This window comes from Chiloscyllium plagiosum, chromosome 18 (assembly GCF_004010195.1).
Source record: "Chiloscyllium plagiosum isolate BGI_BamShark_2017 chromosome 18, ASM401019v2, whole genome shotgun sequence".
NCBI lineage: Eukaryota > Metazoa > Chordata > Chondrichthyes > Orectolobiformes > Hemiscylliidae > Chiloscyllium > Chiloscyllium plagiosum.
This window is the reverse complement of record NC_057727.1, coordinates 52089768-52105779: the sequence shown is the minus strand read 5'-3', so window position 1 is coordinate 52105779 and position 16012 is coordinate 52089768. Positions and strand designations below refer to the sequence as shown.

General features: G+C 40.4%; 1 protein-coding gene across 1 annotated transcript in view; it reads left to right on the top strand.

Moving 5' to 3' along the window:
* The first annotated feature begins 308 nt into the window (after positions 1-308).
* Positions 309-16012, top strand: part of crbn (cereblon) — a 52328-nt gene continuing 36624 nt past the window's right edge. The window contains exons 1-2 of the mRNA XM_043708387.1: positions 309-415; positions 13456-13562. Coding sequence (XP_043564322.1) covers positions 358-415; positions 13456-13562 — 165 coding nt within the window. The 5' untranslated portion in view covers positions 309-357. The remainder of the gene's footprint in view (positions 416-13455; positions 13563-16012) is intronic.

The following is a 16012-nucleotide window of genomic DNA, read 5'->3' as shown; positions in this document are numbered from 1 at the left end:
AAATGAACCAGAGAAACTTTCTGTTTTACACAGAAGATTTGCTCCACCCTGAAGGGAGGAAATCCAATATTAATTTTCAAAAGGGATCTGAAAAACTTAAAAAGGAGGGAAAAAAAATGAAACACGGCTTTGGGGAACCAGAATTCTTTCAAATAGTATCCAGTGATATATTGAAAGAAAACCGAAATTCTCCAAACCACTAGAGTGCTGTATCATCCTGTCAGGCAACAGAGTAGACCTTCTGACCATTCCTGGAACAGCCTTTGGGGGGCGTCGTCAACACCCCGCCCCACTGCGCACGCGCCCCATGCTCGGGCTGCGTATGTCCCCCAGAATGCACTGGGATAAACAACCAAGATGGCGGAGGAAGAAGACGGCGGAGGCGATGAGAACCGGCAGCTGTTGCCGGTGTCGGGTAGGTATCTTTGTCTTCCCGGGTGTGGGGTAGGAGGGGAGGGCACAGCACTGGGGAAACCCCAGGGGTTGGCAGAAGGTCTGAAGTCGCGTAAGGGTGCAGCATCCTCCGGGAGAAGCCGAACGATCAAAGTGCGTGAAGGAGCTGGGTGGAGGAGGGAGAGGGTCCTGGGGCTTGGGGAGGGGGAACTGGGACAGGGCGATGGGGAAGGAACTGGGTGGAAGAGGGAGTGGGGTTTGGAGGAGAGGAGAATTGGGGGCAAAGGAGAACTGAAGGAGTTGTGTAGAGGTTGAAGAAGGCTGGATAGGGAGCAGTGATCAGGGGCTGGGGATGAGGTTGAGGTGGAGAGAGGTAAGGAAGGGAATGTTGCTCAGGAAGGAGAGCAGCGCACAGAGGTGAGGTTAAAGACTGGAGGGAAAGGTATGAGAGACATTCTTTCCTGAATATGATTCACAACTCTGGGCATCTTTGCATCCTATGTTTATTAGTTAACAGCCTTTGAAATATTTCAATATATTGACATATAGGCCTCAATATTTATAATATTTGTTAATGAAGAAAATTCAAATTTGTCAAATCCTCAATTGATCTAGGATTTTCGGTGATTTTTATACCTGATAACCATGAATAATTTTGTATTCTAGTTCATTTGAGTTTTGAAGATACCTTTTATTTTTCTGAATGTAGCAATACATTGTCAGTAATACAATATCGATAACTGACAATACAATGTTAGTTAAGGTCGACCATAACTCAAATGGTAGTATATTTGCTTTGGCTAGAAAGTGTGAAGACTTGGGAATCCAGTTTAACATTAGTTTCTATCCTTGTTGTGACTTTAATAATCAAAAGGCTAGAAGAATGCTAGCTTTTACATCTAATCAGTACTAAAGGTTAGAAGTGATGCTTCTTAAGAATAGATTTGGACAGCACAGCTTCTGAAGAAAATTTTAACCTTGAGTGCAGTTTGTATTTCACAGCTGAGACTTTATTGCATTTTCTAAATGCCACCTTTCAGAGAGGAGGTTAAAATTGAGGCACCTCCAGCTCTCTGCTTAACAGAAGGCCTTATGATCCATAGGATTTGTTTCACTCAGGTGACTGGGTCATTGCTTTGCGATGCAAAGTGATGCCAATGGTATGGGTTCAATTTCCACACCAGCTATGCTTACCATGAAGGACTCTCCTTTTGAACATCTACCCTCACTTGAAGTGTGATGGCCTCAGGTTAAATCAACACCAGTCACCTCTGACTGATGAGAGAGCAGCCCTCTGGTCCATTAGGACTATGGCAGCTTTATCTTTATGATCCACATTGTCTTTTTTTTCTTGTCCTTGGTCTGTTTGTTAAGTGTGCAGGTTTTTTCCTGTTTTATCAGGTAGCTTGTGTACAGTTACTGTAATGTGACTGACTTGTGCTGAACTTGTATGAGAACGATTGGATTGCTCTATGGCTTAGAGACATCTTTGTCCACAATGCTGAAGCTATCTCTTGTCTTGGCTACTTGTTCCCCAATCAACATTGCTAAGAAACACATTCTGTTTGTTATTATGTTGCAGTAGATGCTTTTGTGGCATTTGTGACTGTACTTCAAAAGTAGTTTATTATTGTTCTGTGCAACAAATCAATAACTTCTGCCATGCTTCGTTTCCTAACTTTGGTGGACATGAAGTACTTCGAAAGACTGGACATGGCATTAATCAACTTCAGCCTCCCCACTACTCTTGACCCACTCCAATTTGCCTATCAGACCAACAGATCCACGTCAGATGTCATATCACGTGCTCTTCATTCCTCCCGAGACTATCTTGACACCAAGAATCCTACTCATTGACTACAGTTCAACCTTCAACACTACTATCCCCTTGAGATTGATTACTAAACTTAGTGATCTCAGACTAAGCCCCACTCTCTGCAACTGGATCCTCAGTTTCCTGACCCACAGGCCGCAATCAGTGAAGATTGAGGGCAATATTTCATCCTCATTAACATTCAACACTGGACCCCCCAGGGATGTGTACTCAGCCTCCTACTGTACTCCTATATACCCATGACTGCGTCACCAATTACCAGATTAATGCCATTTACAAGTTTGCTGATGACACCACCATAGTCAGTCGAATCTCAGAGATGGCGATGAAACAGACTACTGACAGGAGGTGGAAGACCTGGAAAAATGGTGCACTGAGAACAACCTAGCTCTGAATGCTAGCACAATCAAGGAAGTCATGATTGACTTTTGGCAGGATGTCACTCTGCAACCCCCCCTTTTTTTTTTAACACATTAACAGCACAGAAGTGGTATGAGTGGAGAGTGTCAAGCTTCTTGGGATGGTCATCCACAAAATCTATCTTGGACTCTTCATGTGGGCGCACTGGTTACAAAGGCCCAACAACAACATCTCTTCCTCAGGCAGCTGAGGAAATTGTGCATGACGGCAAATACCCTTGCCAACCTTTACAAATGCGTCATTGAGAGCATTCTGTCTGGGTGTATCACTACCTAGTATGGCAACTGTACCATTCAAAACCAGAGACGGTTACAGAGAGTGGCGAACTCAGCCCAGACAACAAAGGTCAATCTCCCATCTATAGAATCCATCCACCAGGCCTGCTGTCAAGGAAAGGCCGCCAGCATTCTTAAAGATCCATCCCACCCTGGCAATGTTTTTCTACAACCTCTACCATCCGGGAGAAGGTACAGAAGCCTGAACACACGCACCAGCCGGTTTTGAAACTGTTTCAACCCTACTGTTGTTAGAATACTGAATGGACTCTCAAACTGTTAACATTCGCCTGTACCTGTGTTTTTGTTTTGTTTTTGCTGGTGTTTACCTATTAGTTACTTATCAATGTTACTTTCTGATCTGCCTGTATTGCTTGCAAGACAAAGCATTTCACTTGCCGCGGTATATGTGACAATAAATTCAATTCAATTTAATTACTTGAAATTTGGATCTTTCCATTTCCATCTCAACTTTCCTTGCTCATTTTGCTAGACTTTGTTTTTCCATCTGAATTTATCTCTCCTTACAAAGTGGTTTGATAGCTCTTTTATAACTGTAAAGATTTGTCAGTTTGTATCAGGAACTGTCATTTCTAGAGCTATTCTTGGCTGTTTGGATATCAAGTTAGTGTGAAATTTTTTAACTGGTTACAATTTACTGTCATTTGCATTGTAAGAGATGGTTAAAGATATAGAAAAAAAATAGTTCTTATGCTCCTTGAAGAAATACTGTATTCGACAGATGTAATAACATTTGGAAAGTGTTAGTGGGTTTGGACAAAGTCACCATTCCCTTATTGAAAGAAAATTCCGCTTAGCTGAAATCCATATCAACTAGAAACCTTCAGAAAGGAATTCACTTCTCTCACCTTAATTCACAGCATACCAGACAGATGTATCCTCTTGCCGGAGGCGAGACCGGAGGGGACACAGTTTTACAATAGGGTATTTACTTTTTAAGGAAGAGATAGGAGAATTTATTCCAGATGGGTTCCAATTATGGGGGGAAACAATTGAAGAGATATGTGGACAGAGTTAGAGACTGGGACTCTGGTGAATTCTGCTATTCTACAATTCTGTACTGGAGCAGCTGGAACTGTTGTCACCGGGGGACCTGCAGCCTGGTTTCACACCCGCTCCCTGCAGCCATCAGACCCGAACAAAATGCTCCCTACCCATCTTAGTCGGATAGATTAGATTCAATTAGATTCCTTACAGTGTTGAAACAGGCCCTTCGGCCTAACAAGTCCACACCGACCCTCCAAAGAGTAACCCACACGGTCACGTTTCCCTACATTTACCCATGACTAATGCATCTAACACTTTGGACAATTTAGTAGAGCCAACTCTCCTGACCTGCACATCTTTTAGAATTTGGGAGGAAACCCATGCAGACACAGGGCGAATGTGCAAACTCCACACAGTTGCCCGAGGAAGGAATTTAACCTGGGTTCCTGGTACTGTGAGGCAGCAGTGCTAACCACCATGCTGCCCCCAAATCAAGGTTCTTCTGTGTAAAGCACTTTGGAATCTGTTATGGTCAGCAAAGGTGTGATTTTAAATGCAAGTCATTCTTTCTCTTTTTCAACTCCACGTCTGCATGGATGTAGCACCAGAATGATGATTCTCCTGATCTGTCATCTGGATTACATCTGGGGAGAATGGTCTAGCCATGTATCTTTAAAAGTGGCAATGAGAGATGATATTTATTGTAAGATGGGACAATAGTTAACTAAGATGAAAAATTGGAGCAAAAATGTAAGTGGAAGGAAAGACTTAGTGTAATGTTGCAATCCGATCAAATAAGAATTAGCTAGTTATTACTAGATGTTTGCAATATCGTTCCTGTTACTTAAAATTGACCCATCAGCTAGAATTAACTGAAGATTGGATACAATGGTAACATCACAGGTGATAAATGTCTTCCAAGTATATGAAATATCGTGAGGATGTAGAAATTTAAATATCACTGGTACTCTGCATGAGACTATGCCCATAGCCATTTGATGATGTCAGTCGTTTAAATAGAGATTTTATCATAATTAAGCAATTTTATAGATATTATATGTACTGACATATATAAATGCAACTGAACAGTTCATAATGTAAAACATGAGACCTTTTGCAAAATTTCCATCCTCCTTTTATCATACCTGCTTTCTTCACTTTGATTAATGTGGGTATGTTTCCTTCAAAAATAAAATTGTCATACACAGTCCCTGATACAATTGGAAAATATTTTTGATTCATAAAAAAAACTACTGTGCAGTGAGCTTACACTGAAAATTTCTAATTCAACAGGAAGAGTAGGCATTTGAGACTCCTGTGAAACTAGACCATAACTCTCTTGTGAATTATTATAAATTGTAAGTACTATCTTCTCTCAGTGTATATATAATGTTAAATTTTGAGATTTTTCATCATCATACAGCACGGAAACAGACCTTTCAGTTCAAGTAATCCATGCCAACTAGGTATCCAAAAAACAAACTAGTCCCACTTACATGTATTTGGCTCATATTCCTCTGAGCCTTTCCTATTCGTGTACCTGTCCAACTAAATTTTAAATGTAATTGTACCTGCATCTACCACTTCCTCTGGTAGTACATTTCACACCATCTGTGTGAAAAAATTGCCCCTCAGATCCCTTTTAAATCTTTCTCCCCTCATCTTAAAAATATGCCCCCTAGTTTTGAAATCCAACACCTTTGCTATTTGCCTTATCAATGTTCATGATTTATAAACCTCTATAAGTCACTCGGCAACCTCCCACATTCCAGTGAAAAAGTCCCAGCCTATCCAGCCTCTCCTTATAACCAAATCCTGTAGTCCTAGCAACATCCTGGTACATATTTTCTGAACCAGCTCCAATTTAATGATATTCTTCCTATACCTAGGCGACCAGAACTGTGAACACTACTCCATATTCTTAGAGAAATTTTAATTCGTTTTGATAGCTTTGTGTACTTGTTTCATTGCAGCAGTCCATTAATGTATCAGAGTTAGGAAATATTGAATGAGTGGACTAATTAACAAGAACAGTTGCTTGGGTGCTATAGTATGAAATAGGTGTGGAAAATTATAGTTGCACATAAAATTACTGGATTTCTGCTTAATTGACTGTGAATGGCTGTGTTGTCGAAGGAAGGATTTTGTTTTCATAGAGGGAGGACATCAAAGGTTCTTCAGTGTGAGATGGCAGGATTGACCGATAAATAGAAATTGAGGGACGAGTCTATATCCTCCAGAGTTTGGAAGAACAAATGTAACCTAATTTGAATATAGAAAAGGCAGGTAATTGAATCTAGAACCAGGGGAGAGTCTCCGAATAAGGGATAGATCATTTAGTATTGAGACAAGGAAAAATGTCCTCATCCACGAGTTGGTGAATCTTTGCAGTTCTCAATCCCCGAGGGCTGTGGAGGTTCAGCCATTGAGTATGTTTGAGACTGAAATTGATATTTTTCAAAGTAGTAAAAATGTCAGAGGTAATGGGATTTATTTGGAGAAATGGGTTGAGGTAGACAATCAGCTGTGACCTGATTGAATGATGGAGTCTTGAGGGGCCAAATGGTCTACTCCTCCTATTTTCTATGTTTTCATGCTGTTTGGGGAATGTATATTGATGAAAAAGGCTTCCCTTTCTTTTGCACTCTGCCACAGAATTTTTTAATAAAGGGTTCTTGATTTAGAGTCATAGTCATAGCGAAAACCTCTATAAGGTCACCCCTCAGCCTCTGACACCCCAGGGAAAACAACCCCAGCCTGTTCAGCTTCTCCCTTTAGCTCAAATCCTCCAATCCTGGCAACATCCTTGTAAATCTTTTCTGAATCCTTTCAAGTTTCACAACATCATTTTGATTGGAAGGAGACCAGCATTGGTTAGGCCACTTTTGGAATATTATGTGCAATGTCCAGTACAGCCGCAATATGACTTCCCAACTCCTATGATGCTTTGACCATTAATGGAAAGCATACCAAATGCCGCCTTCACTATGCTATCTACCTGCAACTCAACTTTGAATCTTCACTCCAAAGTCTTTGTTCAGCAACACACCCCAGGACCTTCCCATCAAGTGTATAAGTCCTGTTCTGATTTGCTTTTCCAAAATGTGCACCTCACTTTAACTAAATTAAACTCCATCTACCACTCTTCAGCCCATTGGCCCATCTGATCAAGATCCCATTGTAATCTGAGGCAACCTTCTTTGCTGTCCACTGTATCTCCAATTTTGGTGTCATTTGCAAACTTACTTACTATGCGTCTTATGCTCTCATCCAAATCATTTACATAAATGATGAAAAGTGGGGCACCTGGCATCGATCCTTGTGGCACTTCACTGGCCACAGGCCTCCATCTGAAAAGTAAACTTCCACCACCACCCTCTGTCTTCTACCTTTGAGCCAGTTCTGTATCCAAATGGCTAGTTCTCCGTGGATTCCATGAGATCCAACCTTGCTCATTAGTCTAACATGAGGAACCTTGTCGAACGCATTACTGACGTCCATATAGATCATGTCCATTGTTCTACCCTCATTAATCCTCTGTTATTTCTAAAAACTCAATCAAGTTTGTGAGATATGCTTTCCAATGCACAAAGTCATGTTGACGATCCCTAATCAGTCCTTACCTTTCCAAATACGTGTACATCCTGTCCCTCAGGATTCCCTCCAACAACTTGCCCACCACCGACATCAGGCTCACTAGTCCATAGTTCCATGACTTGTTCTTACCATCTTTCTTAAACAGTGGCATCAGGTTAGCCAACCTCCAGTCTTCCGGCACCTCACCTGTTACTATTGATGATACAAATATCTCAGCAAAGGGCCCGGCAATCACTTCCCTAGCTTCCCACAGAGTTTCTACACCTGATCAGGTCCTGCATTTCAAGACAGCCAGCACCACCACCTCTGTAAAATAGATATTTTTCAACATGTCACCATCTATTTCCCTACATTCTATATCTTCCATTTCGTTCTCCACAGTAAACACTGATGCAAAAAGTTCGTTTAGTATCTTCCTCCATCTCCTATGGTCCCACACACAAGCTGCCTTGCAGATCTTTGAGGGGCTCCATTCTCTCCTTAGTTACCCTTTTGTCCTGAATGTATTTATAAAATCCCTTTGGATTCTCCTTAACCCTATTTGCCAAACTATCTCATGTCACCTTTTTGCCCTACTATCTTCCCTCTTAAGTACACTCCAACTTTATAGTCTTCTAAGGATTCATTCAATCTCTTCTGTCTATACCTGACACACGCTTGCTTCTTTTTCTTAACCAAGACCTCAACTTCTCTCGTCATCCAACTTTCCCTACACCTACCAGCCTTTTTTTTTCACCCTAACAGGAATATCCTGCCTCTGAACTCTCGTTATCTTATTTTTGAAGGATTCCCATTTTCCGGCTATTCGTTTACTTGCAAACATCTGCCTCCAGTCAGCTTTTGAAAGTTCTTGCCTAATACTGTCAAAATTAACCTTCCTCCAGTTTAGAACTTCAACTTTTAGATCTGCTTTATCCTTTGCCATCACTATTTTAAAACTAATAGAATTATGGTCGCTGGCCCCAAAGTGCTCCCCCACTGACACCTATCACCTGCTCTACCTTTATTTCCCAAGGGTAGGTCAAGTTTCACACCTCTAGTAGGTACATCCACATAGTGAATCAGAAAATTTTCTTGTGCACCCTTAACAAATTCCTCTCGATCGAAACCCTTAACACTATGACAGTCCCAGACTATGTATGGAAAGTTAAAACCCCCTACCATAGACATCCTATTATCCCTACAGATAACTGAAATCTCCTGACAATTAGGGAGTCTATAATAGAATCCCAATAATCCCTATAATACAATCACTTTCTTATTTCTCAGTTCCACCCAAATATATTCCACCTGGATATATTCCCAGGTATTTCCTCCCCAAGTATAGCAGTAATGCTATCCCTTATCAAAAATGCCACTTCCTCCTCCGCGCTCTCTCTCTCTCTCTCTCTCTCTCTCTTTCTCTCTCTTTCTCTCCCCCCATATCACTTGTATCCTGGAACATTACACTGTCAGTCCTGTCCATTCCCGAGCCACGTTTCTGTAATTGCTATGATATCCCAGTCCCATGTTCCAAACCATGCCCTGAGTTCGTCTGCCTTCCCTGTTAGGCATCTTGCATTGAAGTAAATGCAGTTTAATTTATCAGTCCCGCTTTGTTCTCTTCTTTGTCCCTGACTGTTTGACTCGCTCCTTTTCCCAACTGTGCCAGTCTCAGATTGATCTCTCTCCTCACTATTTCCCTGGGTTTCACACCACCACCTTACTAGTTTTAAATCGTTTGTGCCTCTGACAAGAGAGAGCCCTATCACAATCGATCACTTGGAACCTGAAGAACCACTCATTACATTAGACCGAGTCTCGATACCATAAACTTGACTGTTCGTGCTGCATTCTCCTGAGAGTCCATCACCCCTTACATTTTTCAGAACAGCGTACTTGTTTGAGATGGGGATAGCAGGTAGTGCAAGAGACTCCTGCCTACCCCTCCTATCTCTCCTGGGGTTTACCCATTTACCTGACATTATCTGTGGCTCTTCTCCCTTCCTATAACTGCCATCCATCACACCTCCAGCTCTTGTAAGTTCCTTATTGCCTCTAACTGGATTCCAACCGATTCCATGTGATCTGATAGGATTCGCAACCAAAGGCACTTTTGCAGACATAATCATCAAAACATGGAAACTCTCCCTAAACTCTCTCATCCAACAGGAAGAGCATGTCACTCTACTGAAAGCCATCTTAGCTCCTTCACAATCTACAGACTCAGAATATAGCACTATCTTTTTGCTCTTTAAAAAAAACGTGCTCCAGGCTAACTTAGTATTTATGGTTTATTCAATCATGAGACAGATCTCAATAAAACATATACAGAAGGCGGCGGGGTTGAGGGAGGGGGGTTGGACTGGGTTGGGGGAAGTGGAAGTGGGGTTGAGGGAGGGGGGAGGAGGCAGGGTTGGACCGGGTTGGGGGAGGAGGCGGGGTTGGACCGGGTTGGGGGAGACGGCGGGGTTGGACCGGGTTGGGGAAAGCGGGGTTGGACGGGGTTTTGGGGGTTGGGGTCGGGGCCTCGTGCGCTGTGCTTCTGCAGTCTCCTGAACGGGGCGTCGACTTTAAAAACTCCGAGCCCCAGAGGAAAGGCATTTGATCGATAAACCGAATACTCAGTTATCCAAACGAAATAGTACCATCCATCACATTGGGATAATCGAGGTTCCCTTGTAATCAGGAAAGAACCCACTCAACTGACTACTGTCGACTTACAGTAAGGTTACACTTAAAAATTATGTACTTATCTGTTCCTGTGCTGTGAGCTCTCCCACACAGGTTCCTCCAAGGTCAGCTGTGAATTTCGCTGCCTGTTAAATTTTCCTAGGCGCATTCCGATGTCCAGAGATACATGAACTCAAACAGCAAAGGCAGTAACTGCCCAGATTCGTTACTGTGTCAGTTAGCAGTGTCAGTTTCTTTCTCTCTCTTTCCCTCACTGACCATGTGGTCTCTGGCAATTGTCTGTCTTCCTCCTTTTAAAAGTGCTGTTGTTTTGATCTTTTTTTCCCCACAGTTCCAAAACAGTGCAACAGCATTTAAACAGTAATTGCTGCTCCTGAATTTCAAAGAAATCACTTCCAGCACCTAAAATATCTCAAAAAAGGAACAGCTCTTAAAACCACAATTTTTTCAGCTCCTCCATCTTGGATTGATGTCCTGTTCAAAAGTTGGCATTGATGACAATGCCGCACTCTTAGGTTTTGGCATTGAGATGTCAGCATACATTAGAGGGTTGTAGAGGGAGTTGGCCTTGTAGCTGTACAAATGCCTGATAAATGAATCCTTTCCCAGCATGGGAATGCTCTTCCTTTACAAGAATCTGTTGTATACTGACACTTATCAGCTACTAACCAGCGCTGTCCAGACACTACATGACTGAGCAAAGTGCCTAACCTCATTATACTACAATTAGCAGTTTGCTAATTGTTAAATGACTGTAACCTATATATTCACGCAACTCTGTGTCTCGGAGTGGCTTGTGACCATTAGGTCAACTTGTCTCTCCTCGTGAGCTCACAAATATCAGTCAATAACTCAAGGTTTGTGTGGCGTGAATTATTGTTCCCCTAAATTGGACCACTGTGCGAGTCATCCACTGCATAATTCATTTTATCTCCAACATCAATATATTTTGATTTGTTTATACTTGCACCTGCAGGTTACCTACTAAAAGCAAGTTAGTCTTCTGGAGCTGCTGTAACTCACTGTCAAGTGATGGATACTATGACTTACCAAGTTTTTGAAATGATTAACTTGGATTTAGATATTCAAGATTTAAGGGTAACAGTAACTTCTTAGTGGAATGCATGAAAGTAGATGTGAACCAATGTGTAATATTTTCATATTTTCTCAAGTAGAAACACTGTTACATTCAAGTAACAGTTGGTTATTGAGCAGCAGTAGGAGACCAGCGATCACAAGTTCAAATACAACCATGGCAAATTGTGAAATTGATGAATACCAGTGGATGATTGTGCCATATAGTTTTAATATTCCAATTGATCCCCTCCTCAGGGCATGAGCCCTGCCTCTGATTTGGTCTGCTCTACTTAGGACTGACCTTCCATCTTATTGGAGAAAGGCTTATGCCCGAAACGTCGATTCTCCTGTTCCCTGGATGCTGCCTGACCTGCTGCGCTTTTCCAGCAACACATTTCCAGCAGCTTCCATCTTGTTGCTGATTTTTAATATCCTGAAAACAAGCAATGATAGTGCACTTTCCAGTGTCATTCAAATGACATGAATAATATTTTCAAGCTCATGACCAAGGTTTTCGGTAAAACTAACAGTAAGTCTGCTTCTATTGTGCAGTTAAATATGGAAATTAGGAAGTTGTCTAAGTCATGGTGCCCCTTCAGAAGCTGCAATAACACAGGTCTCGCTGGAGAGGCTCTGCACTAAAACTGACCAGTATGAATTTATTTTACCTGCTTTACCTACCAGAAAAATTTAAAGGTGTATTCATTCCAGTAATGCATTACCACTACAACCTAGAAGGGCAAGAGTGTCAAATCCTTAAATAAAATCACATGGAAGTTCCTCCCTGAACTGCTCTCAATCGTGATTTGGAAATGTATTGTCATACCTTTACTGTTGAATCAAAGGATTGAGTCTCCCTCACCAGCACTTTGGTCTACTCAGACCAAGTGTATTGCAGTGGCTGAAGAAGGCAGTTCACTATGACCTCATGGGCAATGAGAGATGGATGATAAATTCTGTTACATCCTATGAATAAAAATACTTTTTTTTTGTCTCTTGTCTCTGTCTTGCCAACCCTCATTCCTTCTATTTACTTTCTTTATGTAATTTGAAATTGAATGGCTCGGTGGTTCAGACTGTGCGTGTATCCTTAAGGTTTCTGATTGATTGAAGATATGCTTGAGTTTCTTGCGCTTATTACAGAGGTCCTGCTTCTGCTGTAGAGGGTGGTGAGCCAAAATGGTTTGCTAATCAGTATAATTTTGATTACACTTGTCCAGACTCTGAAATTTTGCATTCTGTGCCAGCAAAATTTAAACTGTATGGTTGCACGTTGTACCATGATTACACTGCTGATTATGCCACCACTGTATACTGAGTCCCTGACTAACTCAGCTGTTTGTTAACAGATTGAATGAAAACTGAAACTAAATTGATGCTTTCTTTCCTCCTTGTGATATCCAATGTGATATTGAAATTCTTATTAAATTTTCTTGCATTACCATCAAAATTTCCTCTCCCTGTATATTTGCTGGAACTGTTTGTTTTGTATATTTGCAATTAGTTTAGATGTTGCTTATTTTTTCATGCATAATCTTTGTGCATGATCAAAATTAATTTATTGGAAACTCTGCCAAAGAAAGTCTATAGACTACGTTGAAATCCATCTCAATGCCCTTCAATTTTTAAATCTTCGAATAGTTGCAACAAAGGAGGAAGCTATTTGGTCTATTGAGTTCCTGCCTTGTTTCTGGTTGTACTCTCCTATCCTTTCTTTGAATCCCTATCGATTTATTATCATTTGGTTTTTATTCGATTTGTACTAAAAAAGCAATGTTTGAATTTACCTTCACCACTCTCAGGCAGTAATCCTAACCAACCACATCAAATATCATTTCCTCATAATTGCCTTTTGTTTGATTCTTCATCCTTTCTGAAAGGCATCAGTTTCTCCCTATCTATTTGGTCCAGACTCCTCATGATTTTGAATGTGTCTGCCAAATTTCTTTTTCATCACATCTAAGCATAAAACCTCCAGCTTTTCCAGTCACCCCTTATCACTAAGACCCCCTGTTCTTGGAACCATTTTCTAAAATATTTTCTGTACCTTCTCTAAAACATTCACATCCCTTTTAAAGGACAGTGTCCAGTACTTCAGTTGAGGCTGCATTAATGTTTTATCAAGGTTAGTATATAAATTTTTTACAGAATTAAAGATGTTTCTCTTTCTAATTATAGATGATGAAGATGAATTTGCTGAGATGGAAGTTGAAGACCATGACAGTGAAGAGACTGAAAAACCAAATGCCATCAACTTTGATCCAAGTTTACCAACTGCACACTCTGTATGTACAAATTTCAGAATATTAGAACTAGAGGAATGGCAGGATTTGTTTCTAAAGACTACTGCTTTTGAGCTTGCAACTTGTGTTGAAACATTTGAAGAACAAAATGATCTGAAAAATCAGACTGGACATTAATATGCACATATATATCTTGTACTAAGGTAAAGAAAGAACATGCAGTTATATAATACCTGAACATACCCTCAACATGGCTCCAAATTAGTTGTTACTGGCTTCATGTCTTGATGTTAGCTGTAATTCATTGCTGGTAATGACCTAATTATGAACCTGGTCTGTTTTCAAATGAAACAAAAAGAATCAAATTGATACATTTTTTCTGCGGTGCTATTTCTGTTGAAATAGAATTATTTCTATGGGAGTGGTACTGGAAAAGCACAGCAGGTCAAGCAGCATCTGAGGAGCAGGAAAATCAACGTTTCGAGCAAAAGCCCTTCATCAGGAATAGAAGGGCTTTTGCCCAAACCGTCAATTTTCCTGCTCCTCGAATGCTGTCGGACCTGCTGTGCTTTTCCAGCACCATTCTAATCTAGACTCTGGTTTCCAGCATCTGCAGTCCTTGTTTTTACCTAGAATTATTTCTGTTGTCTCAAAGCAAGAATATTAACAATCACTTGGAAATATCAGCTGTTTGCTTTTTTTAAGCAACATTTATCATAGAATAATGCAGGATAGGTGCTGACCATTCAGTTCATTGTAAATGCCTACTTTGTCCAGTTAGTCCCATTCCACTGCTATTTTCCTGCACATTACTTTTCCTCCGATGACTTTTGAATAAGTGCGTGAATAAGAATGGCCAAGCATAGGCAGGTGGGACTAGTTTGGTTTAGGCATATGGTCAGCATAGACTAATTGGACTGAAGTGTCTGTTTCCATGCTGTATGACTGTGACTCTAAATATTTACCCAATCTGTTTATCCAAAATCTAATTCCGTCACACTTTTTCCATTTATCCTCTTGCACTTTAAATCATTGTAATTCATGGGTCTCCATTTGACTCCACTTGCCTTTTTCTACTGGTTCTTTTGCCAAATATTTGACATTTGCAGTTATTATTGGGAAAATGAGATGAAACCAGAGCAAAGGAAGGCTGTGACTTCAAGTTAATATATAAATTTATACAATTCGTAATAGTTTGTCCTTTATTAATGAAATAATGGTTCAGAATGCTCAAGCCATGTTATATTTCAATGAGAAATCACAGGCTAAGAAATATGACATCGGTAAGTTTCTTATACTAAAAAATACATTCTTTTAGATGGTGTGGAAAGGACCCCTTATTTCCCAGTCTCAATGTTGGAAAAATATTAACATAATTTAGAAAATATTCATGAATTAAAATTACAGATCTCAAAGTTTGAAATTCAAAAAGAAAACGTCCATTTAACCACATCTTTAAGGTTTTAAAACGTTGGGGGGGGAGAAGAGGTGGTGGTGGTGGTCCTATGCTCCTATTTCATTTTAGTCTTGTAAACATGAATTCTATCCAAATGTTCTCCAAGGCATAAAAACGTGCTTGGATGCAACTTTTCCTAACCTAACAGTTTTAAACACATTCTTTGAGTTCCTTTTTGATAAAGAAAAGACCTGGGATAAATGAGTCTTCCTCATACACAGTTCCCTTAAGGTCTAAGATAAAATGTCTAGCCCTTAGTTATACTATTTCCAATAACCTCTAAATATCTTTCTTGAAATAAGATGACCAAAACTACTTGTTGTGGTGCCACCAGAGTCAAATACAACTTTAACCGGTCTATATGTGTAAGTGTAGTATCCCTAAGTATGCATTAGAACCTGCTCTTTGGATTGAAAGGTAAACTTCGAGTTCATAACCATTTAGATGTAAAACACTTCGAATCATGGCCAAATGAGTACGATGTACATTTGAAATTGATTTCTAGGAGAATAAATGTTAATTTGTGCTATCAAGTGAAGAAATTTAGCCTACTAGAGTAATTCAGTTTCTTAAATGTACATTAGTATATAAGCAAGCCACCCTGAATAGAGAAAGTGAATTAATTCCCCAATATTATGTATAATTTATAGTCCCAATCCAGTCTGTCGTGGGGGCACTAAATTGTGTATCCATAAAATTGTTTTTGAAATGGGTAGTTAAGGCAAAGTGTTATTTGTTGCCCATTCCTAATTACTATTTAGAAAGTGGTGATGAGTCTTCTGTAGCTGCAGACAGAACACTATTCCAACGAGCCACCACACACTGCAGCACAGACGAACTTCGAAAAACAGAGGAGAACCACCTATATGACGTAATCAAGAAGAACGGATACTCAAAAAACACAGTGCGCAGATTCCTCAAGAATAAACCACGACAAGCAGACAAAACACAGCCAGAAACCCTAACCACCTTACCATATATCAAAGAAGTTTCAGAAATGACAGCCAGATTACTGAGACCCCTTGGAATCCTAGTA